Below are 19,464 nucleotides of genomic sequence, written 5' to 3' on the forward strand. Positions count from 1 at the left end.
CGGTGACACTTGCATTGTGGAATTGTTTCGTAAGATTTGGAATAAATCAAAAAAAAAAATGTAAGATGTTAAATGATTTAAAAGACAAAGAAGTTGAAATATGTCATGTGTTTGGTTTATAAGACTTGACAGGTTTATAATACTTGACATGGTACTGAAGTTTTTTCTAAATTATAAATATTTTTTTTTTGCAAAAAATTTTAAATATGGTTACCATAAACGACATATGAAAATATAGTATAAATTATTTTTGATGTTTGATTTTGATCAAATCATCTTTAGTATCCAAATATACTAAAATGATTTTTTTTTATCAAATCCTAGCTGCAATAAGCTTGTTACGATATCAAAACCTAGCCACAATAAGCTTGTTACGATATCATACCATGCTAGATTTGTAATTAATCATTCATATTATCTTATGTCCACATCTTGTAAATTGATAAAGAAGAAATTTTACATCTACTATATTTTATCTTGCATGTAACACTTTCTACATGTTGACTTCTCCATGTGAGGTTTAGCAATTTAATCATATGTTCAAATTCATCGTGTGATTGCCATAGAAAGGAAATAAGCTTCAGTTCGGGTGTATTCAAGAATTAAAATATACAATGAGTTTGCTATAGAAAACAATATCACGTCCAAATGTTAATAATTATTTAGGAAATTAGTCAACTAATAATTCCTTGATTTTAGCTAATCATATCAATATTTATAATCATACAATATTATTTATTTATGTAAATAGAGATCAATTTACAGATATACAAAAGGAATGACCAAATTTTGAGCTAACATTACCAATAAGATTATTAATTATTATAATTGTGTATCTTAATTAATTACATTAATCATGTGGGAATAAAAAGAAAATGAAAAAAAATAATAAAATGACGTGTGGAAATAAAATTATTTTAAAATGCTATGGAAATTACATGTATCAAAATCAAGAAGAAAATGACATGTGGCAAAAGGGTTATATATATATATATATATATATATATATATATATATATATATATATATATATATATATATATATATACTAGGTACTTTTAAAGGCCGTGCTAAGCACGACCCACGGTTAGTCCAAATACGCACTGTCATTCGTTAGTAATGGCTTTGGTAAATAATTAAAGTCGGTTAAGTTTTTGGTATTGGCTGATGGTCCAAAATAACATTAAAGGTTAGGCAGGTTTATATCAAAATTGAAAAACAAAGACTACATTACTATAAAAAGGGAAGACTATCAAAACTAAACCTTTTAACATTTATAAAAGGTTATTCTTCAGACAATATCTAATATTATTTTTGTACTATATGAACCAATGATACAATCAAACATAAAACATAAAACATAGCATTTAGTTAAAATGAAAAGACGAACTTTTGGAAAAATAAATAAAGTGGCAATGATGATAATTTACATTCACATTTTTATCCTCCAAGTTTTGCATCCAAATCCTTAGCAATTTAATGACCAAATCGACCCCGATAGCAATCTCCCTAATCTAGTGACACAATACAGGTGCTGAAACATTACTACAACCCAAAATACTCAAATTTAATTTTATAATCAAAAGAATCTACATAATTTTATTATTTACCTTCCGCCCTTTAAGCCCAAATATGATATTCTCCTGCAATTAAGAGAAACCCTCCACCCACAAAGAGTACAGTTGTGATGTTATTCACTGGAGATTTTAATTATACGAATAAAATGAAATATATATATATATATATATATATATATATATATATATATATATATATATATATATATATATATATATATATATATATAGTGGAGTAGTAGACATGGATAATAAATCATGAATACCCCCCACTCATGCTTTAAAAAACACTCCAAACATTTAATTTTTTTATCCCCGATGAACATTTTGTATGTGAAGAACGAAATATCCGATTAGAAATTTTCTAAAAAAAATAGATCTAGAATTCAAGGAAGAAATATAAAATGATAATATGGAAAGTTCTTAAACCTGGTATGTTCTTTTTAGAGGCTTGCCAAATCCATCTATCCATGGCAAAAAGATCAAAAATTTGTAACAACCTATCACGAAAAATAAGAAAGTTGTAAATTTAGTAAACCCAAATGTGGTACATCGTTGAATGCATTAAATAATCAATGGAAACCTCAATAAAATAAAAAAGATTGATTAAAATGGAGAAACATACCACACTTGTTAGTGATTTGCTTAACCTTAAGTTCAAGTATCTTGACACCACTTTCCTTTAGTAATCTAGTTGATATTCGTTATAACTTGTAAGAAACTTTTTAGACATTACTTTGCCAAGATTTCCCAACAACTAACCGAATGGAAGGATATGGAGAATGTTGGAAGGGTATGTGCTGTTATTTTTCTTATCTTTTAGCTATAAAAAAAATTGGTGGAGAATGTTGGAAGGGTATGTGTTGTTATTTTTCTTATCTTTTAGCTGTAAAAAAAATTGGTAACTGCTTCATTTAAAACGTATGAAATTCCTATATCATCACAAGCTTGTGATCATAGAGGTACCATTTTGGTGACCACTTCTATACATGGCCACAGCCTGAATGATTTTCATATCATGCCACACCTTTTAACAAACTCATATGGACATGAAATTGTGCTTGTTACATTATAAAGACTCAAATATGGCTTTACACATGTAGTAATATTTCCATAGAAGTTCATTCTTAATTTCTTCCAGAAGCAAATCAAAAATGAACATGGTTCCAAAGTCACTATGGATGGCTTCAATATTATTGACAAATGTTTGCATCTTTGCATTGTTTTTGTCAAAAATAACTTTTGTTATGACATTCTTATATAGAACATGTTCAACCCTTACATTTAGGTGGATGATACGTCCACAATCTGAAAATATGAAGGTACTATAATTACCCTTCAGAAGCAAAGCCTCTAAAATAAGCATTACTTTCATAAACATGATTAATGAGATTCCAATATATATATATATATATATATATATATATATATATATATATATATATATATATATATATATATATATATATATATATATATAATATTCTAGAAAAAGCCTAAAAAACTATAGTATAGAATCGGGGGCAGGGTTGGTACCTCATTTATTTGCCACCATAGAAAATTCCATCATATCTGATCTTGTTAGAAACTGAATCATCATATGGACCTAGTATATGGAGATCTTGCTGAAGGCCATTGAGATAAATAGTTTCAGAGCAGGCAGTTCTCCAGGACAAAGATGTGGATTTCCTCTTTACAAATCAGATTACAACAAATAAGTACATTCAAATGAAAGAAAATTCTATGAGGCAATCGAAGATGTTATGAACATCATCAAAGTCTTTTTCAATAAAAAATTTACATATGAATTCATCAACCAAAATGCTTCACATCATAGCGATAAAAAAAAAAGAAGAAAAACATCTACTGAAATAATAAGGGCTGACTAATCATGAAGGAAATTCATCCATTGTTCTTCATCACCAAAATGATAAAATTGAGAAAGGAGAAACACAGAAATTCAGAAGACTTTTAAGTTAAATACGAAATAAAATTGATGAATTACGAACCTTGCTGATTCCCGAAGAAGCTCTAATGATCAATACTCTTACCTTCGGTAGAAAATTTTAGCTTCAAGGACTCAAAATTCGCAAATCCCTTTAGCTCTAGGGCTCAAAAAGACTACCTGAAACCCTAGAAAAGGAGGAAAAAGTGAGATTGATGGTGGTGTGTGACGGCATAGACTGAGAAAAGAGGCTAGCCATGCGATAAAGGCAGTATAGAAAATAGGAGAAGATATATAGAAAAGAAGAAAATTCATACCGTCGTCAACAATAACTTAGACATATCTGGTCATTGGCGCCATCGTAGAAGAAGGGCTGTGCAGCATTTTACTGGGGCGATGGGAATCAAATAAAATCGTAAGGATACGTCGATTTGACTGTTGCCGGAGCTGCCGATTTAGCGTAGAGCCGAAGAACAAGTATCAGCGTCAAGCGAGAAAAATGAAAAGCAAATATGGATAGTCGATGGTTACAAGTAGAGAGAAAGTGGTCGTATTGGAATTTGGAAACGTAATGGGGAAACCAAGATAATGGAATACAGGAAGATAATGGAATACAGGTGTCACAACTCCATATCTCTTAGGTAATGACTCAGGATAACACCGGTAGATACCTTTATAGATCCGACCCGACCCTCCAGCATATACCCGATCCAACAAAAAAGAAGCAAAAATCAACGAAATTCAGCTAAAATTCTACAAAAACCCACAAAAATACTTGCTTATTCACAAGCCCTTCACGTCATCCCACTTATCTATTTTCTTAAGGGATATGGTTTATTTATATATATAAGATATATATATATATATATATATATATATATATATATATATAAAATTTAATATGATTAGATGTTTTTATAAGATTTTATCATATAATTTACACCCAACACAAATATAAGAACTTTTGGTATGATAAACCCAATTTTACTAGTTTTTGGCCATTTTTAACGACATTAACCGGTAAATAGGGAAATGTAACTTAGTAAAACTTATTTTCAATTTTTTGAGATATTCATGTAAAGATAATCTTTATATGTTTAAAACAACGTATTTTTGGTTAAGATCCACAAAAATGGTGTCATAACCTAGTTATGACCATTTTTGTTGGAAAACCTATTTTTTTACATAAAATGATAGATTTAGTTCAAGTTTCTTTTTGTAAGACCAAGACTTGGGTATTTTTGGCGAGCTTCAAGTCAAATGTTCCAAATAATATATTTTAGTTCATTCCTCATAAAAATGGTGTAATAACTTGGTTATAACCATTTTTGCTAGAAAAGTCAATTTATACTCATAAAAAACCATAGTTTTCATAGTTTTGTTTTTGTAACTTTTTCCAAAGACTACATAGCATGGATATACTTGTTTTTCATAGTTATATACGTCAAACTAACAACCCACATATAATGGTTTAAATAACTAGTAAAAACCATATTTCATGCAAATAACACTTTATGCACAACACAGAGATGAACATGCATAACAACTTTTTGTTAATATATAATTTGCTTGTATCCCCCCCCCCTAAATATGAAAATCTCGAAAATATGGGGTATGAACTCACATTGAGTGTGTTTGTGGTTGGATAAAGAGATGATGGTGAAGATCCTCAAGCTTGAACAGCTGAAGGTGGTTGAAGAACTCCTTAAAGATGGTATTATCCTATGGGTTTTAGCGAATGATAATGTGTGTAAATGAGATGAACTAGCATGAAAGTGTGTATAAACACTAGATTAACAAGGAATACTTACCAAAAATACTAAGAACCAACTTGAAGACTTAATGCTTGGAAGGTTTGAACTTGCTTCTTGAGAGAAAAGTGAAGAAGTTTGAAGAAAAGGTTGAAGATGATGAGGGGGAGTTCGACCGCAAGTAATAGGGAGGGGGTGAAGTGATGTTTGCATCATTATATGTTGGGTAAAGGCATTTTTATATGTTGTGTAATATTTCTTGTTGGGAAAAGATGCATCAATCGCGTCACAAGCCCACCGAAATCACATGATGATTTCGCTCCAGTTACCACCGAGATCACACAGTGATTTCGGTCCAAACACCAACCGAAAACACCATTGCGCCACCGAAATCACATGGTGATTTCGGTACAAGTACCACCGAGAACTCTAAAAGCAAAGTATAAAATCACGATTTATATCCTAACTAGTTGACTTTCGTTGACTTGTTGACTTTTGCTGACCCAGAACAGCCAGTTGTAACACTATGCATGACAATCCTAACATGTTCAATTAAACTGTGAATTTATGTGGTGCACAAAAGGTATTTAGTGAAATTCTTCAACAAAATCAATTATGTTTTAAGTTATAAATACTGTTAATGAGAGATTAAACTACTTTATTAAACCGTAAATTAAAGTTTTGTAGTGTAAGTTTTAAATTGAAAATATGGTTGTGAGTATATGATTTTTGTATATTAAATTTTGAATTTATTATATTAAGTTGTGATTTTTGTGTATTAAATTGTGATTTGACTATATTAAGTTGTGAATTGACTATATTAAAATGCGAACTAACTTTATTAAATTGTGAATTGAGTGTATTAACTTGTAATTTTTTTTTATAAAATGCATAGTTTTCTTCTAAAATATGAGATGAAAGAAATATTATACACATATATGATTAATGTAATTTTGAATAAAGTAACTAAAATTTAAATTGTGAATATTTGTCTAAATACACTTTAAAAGAAGCACTAGTCTATAGATCTGAATGTATATATGTAAGTTTTCAGTTGAGAATATTATTGTGAATGTATAATTTGTATGTATTAAACTGTGAAGTAACTATATTAAGTTATGATTTACTGTATTAAGCTATAAATTTTTTTTATGTATTTTGTGTTAAAATATGAATGAATGTTTTTATTGATTTTCTTATTAATATATTTATTTTCTGTATAGTATAAATATTTAAGAATATACCAGTTTTTACAATTATTTTGCATTAAATTCTTAATAAGTGAATTAATTGGTTTATTAAATTGTGATTATAGTATTTAAGTTGTCAATTAATGATTATATATATATATATATATATATATATATATATATATAGTATTTGAAATGAATGATGATTACAACGATGACACATGTGGTTGGTGGTACAGTTTGGGTTTCATTTCTTTCAATATATGAATTACGTATAATTGATTGTATTATGTTATGTTGTGGATTTTAAGTATTAAACTAAAAACGGACTGTATAAAGTTGTATATTTTATATAATTTTTATATTAAAATATGAACGAATGTATGCATAAAAATACTAAATTGTGTACTAGTGAATTAATAGTTTAATTAAATTGTGAATATTTTTTTTAAACTGTGAATATATTGTATGCATGGCATATTCATAAAAGAAACCTACAATTAGAAGAAAAAAATATTGAATATTTCAAGGTATAATTTTACTTTTTTTTTTTAATTAAAGTTTCATATATTTAGCTACAAAATGAAATGGTATGTGTTAAAAACTATTACCAAAGAAATGAGAATTACAATGTTTGTTCTATTAAGCTATGAATAATACCAGAAAAATGTCACTGAATTTGGTGTTAATCCAGCGATGGTCTGGCGCCGGTCCGATGCCGGTCCAACATCGACTGACAACTACTTGTAAATTAGGGAATACAAAAGTTATTTTAATATAATATTAATGTTTAATTTGTCCGAAAAACACTTAATGAAAACATTTAAAAAAATGGTTCTTAACCTTTATGGGTTCTCATTTTAACCACTCCCCGTGTATATATATATATATATATATATATATATATATATATATATATATATATATATATATATATATATATATATAGTCTCCCGTTTCGATGAGAACTCAAAAAATGGTGAGGACTGTGAGAACAATTCTACACTACCCATTTCGTCATGGCCACAAACGTCAAACCCAAATACTTGGTCGTGGTGCGTTCGCATGCGACCTACATCCGTGGTAACTAATACCGACTCGATGATTTAATCATGTGCGGCGAACGTCCATGAAAAATTAAGTGAGGTTTATAATTTATTTTTGTTTTTATTTTTGTGTTGTTTTAACCAAAATAATAATAATAATAATAATAATAATAATAATAATAATAATAATAATAGGTATATGTTCGGTTTTAACTTTTGGAATGTTTTTTCGTTTTTTTAAAACTAATTTATTTTTTCTTTTTTTCGTTTTTGTAATATCTTTACTTCATACTTGAAGATACTAGTGTTTTTCTTTATTTTCGATATTATATTTTGATATTTTTTTGATTTTGCTTTTTGCTTTTTTTGTATTTTTAAACTAATTATCGGATTGAGTTTTTAATGTTTAACAATTATAAAATTATAAATAAGAAGAAAAGTAAGGTCTAAGGATCATAATATTTTTCATTCATATTTTTTTTTATTTATATTATTTTTGGATCATAAAATTTTGAATCAAATTATTTTTGAATCATATGATTTTGGATCAATAATATATTCAATTAAATATAATTTTTGTTCGAAAAAATTATGGATCATTATATATTTTGAATCATTTAATTTTGAATAATAAAATATATAAATAATGATCATAAAAAATTTGAATCAAATTATTTTTAAATCATAATAAGTTAAGTATCATAAACATATTTTGAATCATCGTATTTTGGATCATATTATGTTCAATATTTTTTTTTTTTTAAAATTAATATATCTTAAAATTAAAAATAAATACTTCAACAACTTATTTTTGAAAAAATATTTTTACAAAGTCACTAATATATTGAGTAGAAGTATCCCTTAAACTTTTATGATTTTTGGAGAAATATTTTTACAAAGTCACTATGTCGTTGATGGTTATCCTCGAGATGTGGAGAGTTTTGGCGCGTCCGAGGATTCCTGCGAGCAAATCCAATGTGACTTCATCCAATTTTACTATATTGTCCTCCCTCATTTCTTTATTACATTCCCATCTATTGAAAAACTTTGAAAAACTTTCACAGTCAACCCTTGATTTTTAATAAGTAATCAGTTTTTCATAATGCATCAGAACCATCCAATTTCACAAATAAACAGAAAATAAATGAGGGCACGAACTTTATTTTGTCGGGTTTATTATGTCATTATGTCAATTGTGAAGGGGTCATCCGGTCATATTACTACCACATGTGTTAATTAAAACCCTTGCTTTGTTGACTGTGTATGCTATGTCATTTAGTAATATTTACCAATAGATTTACAAGATTACTTAAGTGAGATATGTTGCCGAATATTGTTCACCATTCACCCCTTCCAGCTCGTTCGATAAACCCTTAATTTCACTCTGTCTCCTCAAACATCAAACATGGATCCCGTACTCATCCAAGTCGACGTGTATTTCCTAGGAATCTTTGCAAAATACCCTATACGCTACACCGGGGGGATTACTCAGAGGTTTTCGGACATCGATTTCACAGGCATGGACAAGATCGGGTGTTATGAATTTATGGAAAGGTTTACCAGAGAAAAGTGTGCGAAGCTCTATTACTGCCAACCAGATATTAATTTCCCCAAAGGTCTGACCTTAATTCCGAATGAGTTGGATTGTGCTGATTTCATAGCAATAGCCTATGAATGTGGTGTTATACTTCGTATGTATATAGACCATTTTGGTAATAGTAACACGTAGGAATGGTTGGAAGAGCACAAAGAAGAGGTTGTTGATAACATAGTGGAAAAAGTTCTTGATGGTTCCGGACTAGTTAAAGAAATAGGGTCAGTCCATTTGGATGATGAGGATGAGGATGAGGATGACCACGGGGATGATGATGTGGATGTTGATGCAGACGAGGATAACTATAGCATTTCTCATGTATTAAAAACATCTAATGGGCATGATGTCGAAATGGGTGAGAATGCAGCTTTGGGTGGCCCTTTGGAAGAAGGCATGGATGATGATGAATATGTTTATCCTCAGTTGCCAAACATTTTCAATGAACAGCTTCACTGGAAGGACCAGGAACTTATGTTAGGTATGAGGTTTGGGAGTCCTAAATAATTGAAACACATGCTCTATAACTATGTTGTTGCAAAAGGTTATCAATTATGTTTTGTGAAAAATGATAGTAAACGGTTGCTAGCAAAATGTTGTGATGGAAAATGTACATTTAGGCTTTGGGGGCCATGGATGAGTGATGACAAGTCTTTCAAAATTAAGTCTCTTATTAGCGAGCACAATTGTTCAAAGAATTTCAAATTTGGATCAATTGTAACTTATAGATGGATACGTACCCACTTTACCCAACAATTTTTCAACAATCAGAAAATGAGTGTGAGATTACTAAAAGAGGAGGTCAAAACCACTTTTGGCATTGTTGTAAGTATGAGTCAATGTACGAGAGCCAAGAAGTATGCATTGAGTCTATTTGAAGGCACGGTTGCTGAAAATTATGCTAGAATATGGTCTTACGGTGAGGAGATTAAAAGATCAAATCCTCGATCCACTGTTAAAACTTCAATGGATACAATTCCTGATGGTAAGAATTACTTCAGCAACGTTTACATATGCTTCGATGCAGTCAAATAAGGGTGGCGTGGAGGGTGTAGACGGATCATTAACTTGGATGGTTGTTTCTTGAAAACCTATTGCTAGGGTGAGTTGTTGTGTGTTGTTGGTAGGGATGCTAACAATGGAATATTGCCAATTGGTTGGGCAGTTGTATTTGTGGAAAATAAAGAGAATTGGAAATGGTTCATTGAAAATCTTGCATAAGATTTGCAATGTTGGAATGATGGAAGTGGTTTAACTTTAATTTCTGATCAACACAAGGTATGTTTATAAAGTATTTAATATAGTATTGTAAATATTTACATTTGTAACTCCACCTATTACTGGTACGTGTGCAGGGTTTAGTTGAGGCAGTCAAAGAGGTATTCCTAGCAGTAGAACATAGGCAATGTGCCAGACATATATATGCTAACTTTAGAAAGAGGTTTATTGGAGCAAAGTTTGAGAATTTGTTTTAGAGAGCAAGTAAGGCAACAACTGAAGCACATTTTAACACAGTCATGAAAGATATTGAAAAGTTGAACCCTAAAGCTATTAACAATCTTATGGATAGAGATCCAAACCCTTGGTCTCTAGCTTTTTTTAAATTCACCATTCATCATGTGAATCTGTAGAGAATGGCTTTTCAGAGAGCTTTAATAGTGTCATTTGGATGCTAGTAAGAAGCCTATTATTAGCATGTTGGAGGACATTCGTATTTATTTAATGCAAAGGATGGTAAGTATGAAACTCATAGGTGCAGGATGGAATCGTTATTCTATTTGTCCAAACATCAGAACAAGATTGAATATTCTACAAAATGAGCAAAGGTATGTACACTTTTTCCATACATTACTTACCACTATCAACTCTAAATTTTGCATTAGTCTATGTAGGCATTAGCAGGTTGTGTCTTGTGGGAGTATGAAGTTTGAAACAAGGAAAATGGATGAGTCGTACATTGTCGATGTGACAAAAAAATGCAGTTGTAGGTTATGACAACTAAAGGGGTATGGTTGTGTTCATTCAGTAGCTACATTAGCGTTTTTAAACGTAACACCTGATGGGCCATATGTAGACCCTTTGTATATGGCAGCCTTCTACCAAAACACTTGGAAAAAGTCTATTAGTGGTATGAATGGGATGAACATGTGGCCTTCAACAACCTTTACACCTCCATTGCCTCCTTTAAAAAGAAGAATGCCAGCCAAGCCAACAGTCAAAAAAAAGAAGGGATGCTTTTGAAAGGTCTGGAAGACACACTATTTCAAAGGTATGGAAAAAGGTTTCTTGTGGCATATGCAAAGAGAAAGTGCACAACAAGACCACTTGCACACAAATGCAAAGGCAACCTAATACTAATGTCATAAAGAAACAAAAAAATCAGGCAAACACTAGAATCAGTGAATATGCAAGGAGGTACAGAAGATGCTGTGATGGGTGATACAGTTGAGCCACAAAATGATGAAGTAATGAGGGAAAATGGATTTGAGCAAGAGTAGGGGTTAATAAACTTCTTAGATAAGTGAAAAGTACGTGTCAACCAAAGAGGACGAAGAAGTCAGAGAGAATTCTTAAACTACTGCTTGCTAAAAGAGTTGCAGGTAAAGGTAGTAGTGTTGGATCGCCAATGGAGTTAGATTAATTACATTTGTAATTGTGTTCTTGTGATGTGGATTGAACAAACGAATTTGTGTTTGCTATTTGGATGTATGTTATAAGTATCTTAACAATCGATATTTGGATGCTTGGTTTAATTCTAAAATTTATGGTATGACATGCTTTTGTTAAAGTAGGGGTATTTTGCTCATTGGACTCAGTTAATACAATGTTAGTATTCAGGTAGGGGTACATGGGGATTTCATGCTAGTATGAAAGTAGGGGTATATGGGTCTTTCATGCTAATATGAAAGTAGGAGTATATTGGTCATTTCAAACAGTTTATGCGGCAGGCATATGGGAATTTCATGCTAGTATTCAGGTAGGGGTATTTTGGTCATTTCAAACAGTTTATGCAGCAGGCGTATGGGTATTTCATGCTAGTATGAAAGTATGGGTATTTTGGTCATTTCAAACAGTTTATGCAGCAGGCGTATGGGTATTTCATGCTAGTATTCAGGTAGGGGTATTTTGGTCATTGCACACAGTTTATTAAAGTAGGCGTATGGGTATTTCATTTTAGTATTCAGGTAGGGGTATTTTGGTCATTGCAAATAGTTTATTAAAGTAGGCGTATGGGTATTTCATGCTAGTATAAAAGGTAGGGGTATATGGTATTTCATGTATTTATCATAGTAGGGTTATTTTTGTCATTTGAAAACGTTAGTTTAGAGGTCTTTCTATCAATTTAATTTGTTAATGAAGTAGGGGTATTTCTGTGTTTTTTTTGTTTTATTTTCATAAACGGATCAGGGGTATTAGAGGTAATTTATATTATGTGAATTAGCCCAGTAGGGGTATTTCAGTCAATGTTTATTATGTCACAAAATCCAGTAGGGGTATTTGAGTCATACATTTATTATTGGACTTAACCAATTAGGGTAATTTCATTTCTTCCATTCAATCACAAATAGGGTCCCTCACAAATACAACAAAAAGACACTTTTCATTGTTTTCTATTTATGGGTATAGGTAACAACAAATCTGGGTGTCTGCATCTTCTCTTTTGTCCCATGTCCCCACAAACAAATCCGGTATTAAACGTTTGAGTTTTTCATGTGGTCCCAAAAACAAAATCAGCATAAAAAATGACTACTTCTTCATTACACACGCAAATGTACATTATAAGAGTAATCATTTTATAACAGGAACAAGTTAACATAATCAACATTTCATTCATGGGTTTCTGCATCTTTACATGTATTGAAGAACTGAAGAACTTATAATAATATTTATACCACTACGTAACTACATACTAGAACCATCACCTGCCTTACATCAAAATACTGATCATCTACACATCATGATCACAAACCCACCAAATACTACTACGACCAGAAACCAAAAGACAACGACAAAAACCTGTTACTAATAAGTACAAAATAGAAGATGCAAATCTAAACAAAATAGAAACTCAGGATTGAAATGTTTAACCTACTAAGCTTCTGTCCCTTATAAAACCTATAGGTTAAAAAACGCAAAAACAGCAACCACAAAAACCCCAAAGACCCATTTGACTTTCTTCGACTTCTTTTTTTATGAGAACAGAGTTGACATACGATGCTTGCAATGAACAAAAAAGATTCTTCAAATAAGCAACCATGTTAGATAGATTGAGTTGCCCTTCTGTAACATCATCGACTTCATGATTTAGGGAGTCCATCTCTCTAGTGAGATTGCGTCGTAGTTTACGAAGGTCGTTTTCAATCTTTTCCCTCACATGTGACACTTCCAACTGTGTCTGCAGCAAGGTTCTAAATGGCGTGAGGCGTGGCGTGGCGGCAAGACCAAGCCTCAAGCTTAACGAGCCATGGCGTTTTTTCAAGGCGTGATGTAAGGCGGGAATTTTGTATTAATTTAAAATTATATTACCACATAAATATAAATTTATATTAAATATAACTACTTTTAGCAATATTAGTTCAATAACTAATAACAAAAAGTTAACAAAAACCAAAATACTTGTATCTCCGATTAGAAAAGACATAACAAATAACAAAAAACTGTGTCTCAAACGAAAAAACACGCGCCATAACACGCCATAACGCGCCATGGCGCGCCATATCGCGCCTTGCCACACGCCACGCCTAACACCAACGTTATAAGGTTTTTCGTAACGGCGAAGCCACGCCTCACGCCATGGCGCGCCTTGGCGTGTGTCATGACGCGCCTTTTAGAACACTGGTCTGCAGTAGATTGATCGCCAGGTCTTCATTTGTGACTCCATTCAACACATTTTCAACATTGTGCCGATTGTAGTTGGGTGACCAACTGTGATCTTGAGATGATCATGACATAATTCTTTCTGTGTTTGGTATTGAAGTATATGGTGCAGTCGGGGTAACTAGGTTATGAATTGTGCCATTTTAGGGCACAAGCTTAACACTTTAAACGGAGGCGGGTGAACATTGTGAATGTGATACTTATGTTTCACATTCCTAAATGACGTTGTTTAGCTACAAGACTTACATACAATGGCGACATGTCATCGATGATGTGTCAAATCGAACGATGTGGCAAGGTGACTGGGTATAACAAGTGAAGGAGACTATATTGCTAGGTTGCAAGACAATTGATTCCCTTATAAAGATACTAAAAAAGTTTAGTGACTAAAAGGGTAAACCCTAAAAAGTTTCATGGTTATATGTGTCATGTTCCCATATATATATATATATATATATATATATATATATATATATATATATATATATATATATATTGGTTCAAAGAAAGTAAATAAAGTAAAGATGTGTAGACATTACTTTTATATAATTATTCTGCAATAAATTTTTATTCTATAATGAATATATATCAATAATCATAATTTAATACTCACAGGTTAATTACTAAATTACTATACATATACAAAATTTAAGGCATGATAATAACATAAACTAATTTTTTCACGTCTACACTTTATATATATATATATATATATATATATATATATATATATATATATATATATATATATATATATATATATTCAAATGAAGAAAGTAAATAAAATAGAGACGTGTAGACATTACTTTTATATTATTATTCTACAATAAACTTTTATTCTATAATATATATATATATATATATATATATATATATATATATATATATATATATATATATATCAATAATCATACTTTAATACTCACAGTATAATTACTAAATTACTATACATATGCAAAATTTAAGGCAGGATAATAACATAAACTAATGTTTTCATGTCTTCACTTTATACATATATATATATATATATATATATATATATATATATATATATATATATTAGAACGGTAACAAACATATTTTAATCTACCTGTAAAATACTTTTGACTTTTAAATATGTAATAGGCGAGACTTGGACCCTCAATCTCAACGTAAGAGGACATCTAACCCAAGAGGGAGCTAAGATATATAAATAAATGTGACTTAACAACTTACATCATAATAACATATTAAATATATATTATTCGAAATAAATTGATAATAGAGCCGTATTTTTATTGTAAGAGAGAAATTAAAAATGTTCTAGATAGAAAAGCATAAAGACTACAAATAAGAAAATAGAGAATAAATATTAGCTAAGACCAAACCCTAATGGGATAAAGGATAAAACACCCATAAATATGTGGGCTAATAACGTATGAGCTAATATCCCCCTCAAACTCACAATGTCATAGCAATAAGCACTGACTGTTTGTCACACACAAAAAAAAACCGAGATGCTTATAGAGCCTTTGTAAAAATATCTGCAAGCTAAAAGGTTAATGAAACAAACAGAGGCAATATGGTTTCAAGTTGTAAGTGATGACATGTGAAGTGACAATATATCTCAATATGCTATGTCTGCTCACAAAAAACATAATTCTTCGCAATTTGTATCGTATTTTTTTTTATCACAATCTATGCAGTTATCGCGGTCAAAATTTCGATAGCGGTCACATGCCGCTATTTGAAATCGCGGTTTTCGCGGTGGTATAGCGGTGCTATAGCGGCTTTTTTAATATTACATATAATTTAATATTTTTATATTATATTTAGAATTAATATCATAAAATCTAATAAGTCTATATAGAATTAATATCATAAAACCTAAAAATTCATAGAAAAATAACATAATATTCAAAATTCTAATATAGTAATATACAAACTACGTAGTGAAGGATGAAGAGTGAAGACCAAATTCTTCATGATCGAGTAATTAAGAAGTCAGTTCCTCCGAACTCGGAAGAAGCAGCCTCGCAGTCGCACCTGTGTTCTTCGTCTTTGTCTGTTCGTCATAGCTCAAATCGTCTTCAAGTCTTCAAGTCACGTTCACATTTTTGGATCAGATACTTTGAATAATGTTAATTAGGTTTTTCAATGGGCTTTTTAAAATGCAAGTAACGGGCTCATTAAAAATTGTTTTTTGTTGACAACTTAATCAAATGGGCCAAATGTAATAAAAATAATTGAAATATGCAAGAAAATAAAAAAGCGGCCATAGCGCCGCTATCGCGGTCATGAGAATAGCGGTGAATTGCGGCGCAAATTGCGGTACCGCGATTTGAAAACGATAACTTGAAAATAGCGGTTGGTGATCACCGCGAAACGCTATAGCAGCGCTATAGCACCGCTATAGCGCGCAATTGATAGCATAGATCACAATACAGAAAGTGGGTGAATAAACGAGAACCCCCCATATACACAAGAAGCCACTATAACCATATAACCCGATATGTACTCACAACCATAACACAATACTTAGCCTCCGTGGAGGATCTGGAGACAGCAGATTGTTTCTTTCTCTTCCATGAAGTGCTGGAATCTATAAGAAATACACAAAATCCGGTGATAGATTTATGATCATGACGATCACCATCCCAACCAGCATCATTATGGGCACGTGCCTCAATAGAAGACGTTGAGGAAAGCATGAGGGTCTGAAACTGAGTGCCATAAAGATATATTAGAATCCAGAGTACAACTCCCCAATAAACAGAGGTTGGAGTAGTAATAAACTGAATGACAACATGAACAACATGAGCAATGTCCAGACGAGTAACTATAAGATAAACCAAGCTTCCCAGAACGTTTCGATAAAGATTCGGAATGAATAAAGGAGCACCATTAGTAAAAGAGTACCATGCATTGGTTTTAGGAGGAGTATCTACAATCTGATTGTCAAACAGGCCTGCCCATGTAAACAAGTTATATATATATATATATATATATATATATATATATATATATATATATATATATATAGTCTAAGAAAGAAGATACCATTTATTAGACTGAGCACCTTCATTACCCAAGAAATAATGCAGCAAGCCCAAATCCTTCATAGCAAATCGATGAGCTAGATCATGCTTCGAAGACTCAATACCACCATGGTCATCACCAGTACTTTTTGGAAAGAGTATCCAATGTCATCAACTATTGGTCATATTTCTAATAATAGTAGGGTCTTCTTGGGTTGCCCTCAAGACTCAAATTAAATAGAATAAATAAAGGAGGAATTAGTTTGTTAATTATTATTGTTTAGTAATTAATTAGAAACTAATTGGAAAACAACTAGAGAATTAATTAACAGTTTAATTAATAGAAGGGTTGAATATCAATTAATCAATAGTTGGTCGATTATGAATATTTTAGAACCCTAGAAAGAAGGGTGATAGGCTAAAATTCCCTTTGGATAACGTAAATTTCGTTCATAGGGTTATCCTATCCCACACGGGCTTGAGGATAAAACCCAAGAGGTATCCAAGGCTATAAATAGGGGCTTAGCGATTCATTCCTCCTTGCTCATTCTTCGCCTGATTTTTTGCCATTTCATTCTCCCTGGTTGTGGAAGAACTTTCTTTATAGTTCATCCCCTCCTAATTATTTTTTATTCTACTCTTTTGAGTTCATTGGGTGTGAACCAAGAGAGGGATTCTGGTTTGGGCCACTATCATCCAAACAAGGTGGCATGCACAAGGAGTCAAACATGAAAATCTTTGGCTGCAAAAGAGGTATGTGATTATTCCTTTGTGTTTTCGGTTTTCTTAGGGTAGATGTAATAGTAAAAAACCATAGATCCATAGGTTGCATGTGCACTTAGGTATATCGTTGTATTGATTTCTTTGCTACCTAGTTTAGAGTGTATTTGATATGTTGAAAACCTAACAGTGGTATCAGAGTCATTGGTTCATGATTACATTCACCCTAGATCCATATTCTCTAAAAATACATGTTTGAAATTGAATGGAAGAAGGAAGATTGAAAATTCGTAATTGATAAAAACTTCAATCGCAGCTCACGATGTGAGAGCTTGATGCTCACAACGTGAGCTCGACAGATTAGGGTTTCCATAATTTTTTCATTTTCCAAATTTGAAGCTTTATTAAATATGGATATATATCAAATTTAAAATGTTTTAAATCTGGAAATTTGATAAATATTATTTAAATATGATTATTTGAATTTGAATATTTATTTATTATTTAAATAGTGAATTTAAATATATAATAATGTTTATAATAGAGATTTATAATTTTGAATATTAACCTCTCATGGTTTATTAATTGTTATATTGCGTCCTTGCTATTAATTGGAATTAATAATAGGCAACTAAATTTACGGAGTTTTAAATTTACCCCTTATATATGTAAGATTCGTATCTATTGTATCTATAAGAGAATTACAATATGCGTCCTCGCATATTTTAAATATTGACATTTTCAGTCTTACCATGACTAGGCTCACCCATTATAATGTAGAGTTTTAAGGAGGTCTTTTTGATTCCTAATGAGATCGGTTTTAAATATGCTTTGTGCTTACCACCCTCACCGCCGTATTGCATTTTGAGAATAGCGTTACCGAAAGGGTTTGATAGTGATAATAGTCAATCTAAAAGTATTATAAATACAACTATAAAACAAAATACCATTTTATTTAATTAAAAGTGAATCTTATGTTACCCATAAAAATTGCACATTTTCTTTATAACTTGTTGATGGAGCTCATGTGGTTAACCCGCACGTATATTTGAGAGTATAAGTAGACAATGATATGGAATCCGTGAATCTCTAGGGTGACTTGAGTCAGGGACTATGCAATTTTGTATGGGTGATTCACCATCTGTTTAATATCCATGACATCCCCTCCATTGAATTTGAGATGAACATAATTCGAGATTAACATTCCATTGATAATCATTGAATCTGAAAGATCTTGGAATTTCGTGGTGATCGAAATTGACAAAGAGTTTTGTCTACCTAAATAACTTTGTGGTGTGTTTATGACATACCTTTACACCTCATGAAGCCAAATATGGATCCCAACCTTAATTTAATAATTTGATTTAGGGTGATTATTTATAAAGGATTTTATATATCGAACTAATTGGAATCTTATCATTTGTAGATGTCGATCCTACTCAATAGCAACAACAACAACAATCCTTCTCTTCATCCTCCTCTTGCAACTCAAAACTCAAGCTTCTTTATGATGTCAGTTCTAAATAAGGAAATGCTCAATGAGGATGGATCCAACTATCTAGATTGGATCAGGACCCTAAGATTCACATTAAGATATGAGAACAAAGAGTATGTTATCGATGATGATGTTCCCAAACTTAGAGATAATGCTACCCCAGATGCAGTTACTATTGGATTAGATGTCTAAGCCCACAACTATAATTGGTATGTACTTGACCCGATAGTAGCATGGTCCTTTTGGGTTACCTT

The 19,464-nt window shown here is 31.3% G+C and overlaps 1 protein-coding gene across 10 annotated transcripts; it reads right to left on the minus strand.

Moving 5' to 3' along the window:
• Positions 1-1,250: 1,250 nt before the first annotated feature.
• Positions 1,251-4,156, minus strand: LOC145097239 (uncharacterized). 10 transcript variants are annotated; one of them, XM_079034769.1, is made up of 7 exons: positions 3,840-4,156; positions 3,629-3,702; positions 3,114-3,268; positions 2,203-2,267; positions 2,007-2,077; positions 1,611-1,643; positions 1,251-1,514 (listed from the first exon to the last, which is right to left on the minus strand). In XM_079034769.1, the coding sequence occupies exons 3-7, from the start codon at positions 3,116-3,118 to the stop codon at positions 1,368-1,370; spliced, it is 321 nt and encodes a 106-aa protein (XP_078890895.1). In that variant the 5' UTR covers positions 3,119-3,268; positions 3,629-3,702; positions 3,840-4,156; the 3' UTR covers positions 1,251-1,367. The 10 variants fall into 10 exon arrangements, 4 of the variants coding, with proteins under 4 accessions (XP_078890895.1, XP_078890894.1, XP_078890893.1 ...); XM_079034768.1 differs by having other exon boundaries at positions 3,587-3,702; positions 3,840-4,155; XM_079034767.1 differs by having other exon boundaries at positions 3,629-3,710; positions 3,840-4,155.
• Positions 4,157-19,464: the final 15,308 nt, after the last annotated feature.

This window comes from Lactuca serriola, chromosome 4, assembly GCF_051521515.1.
Source record: "Lactuca serriola cultivar US96UC23 chromosome 4, Lser_US96UC23_V15, whole genome shotgun sequence".
NCBI lineage: Eukaryota > Viridiplantae > Streptophyta > Magnoliopsida > Asterales > Asteraceae > Lactuca > Lactuca serriola.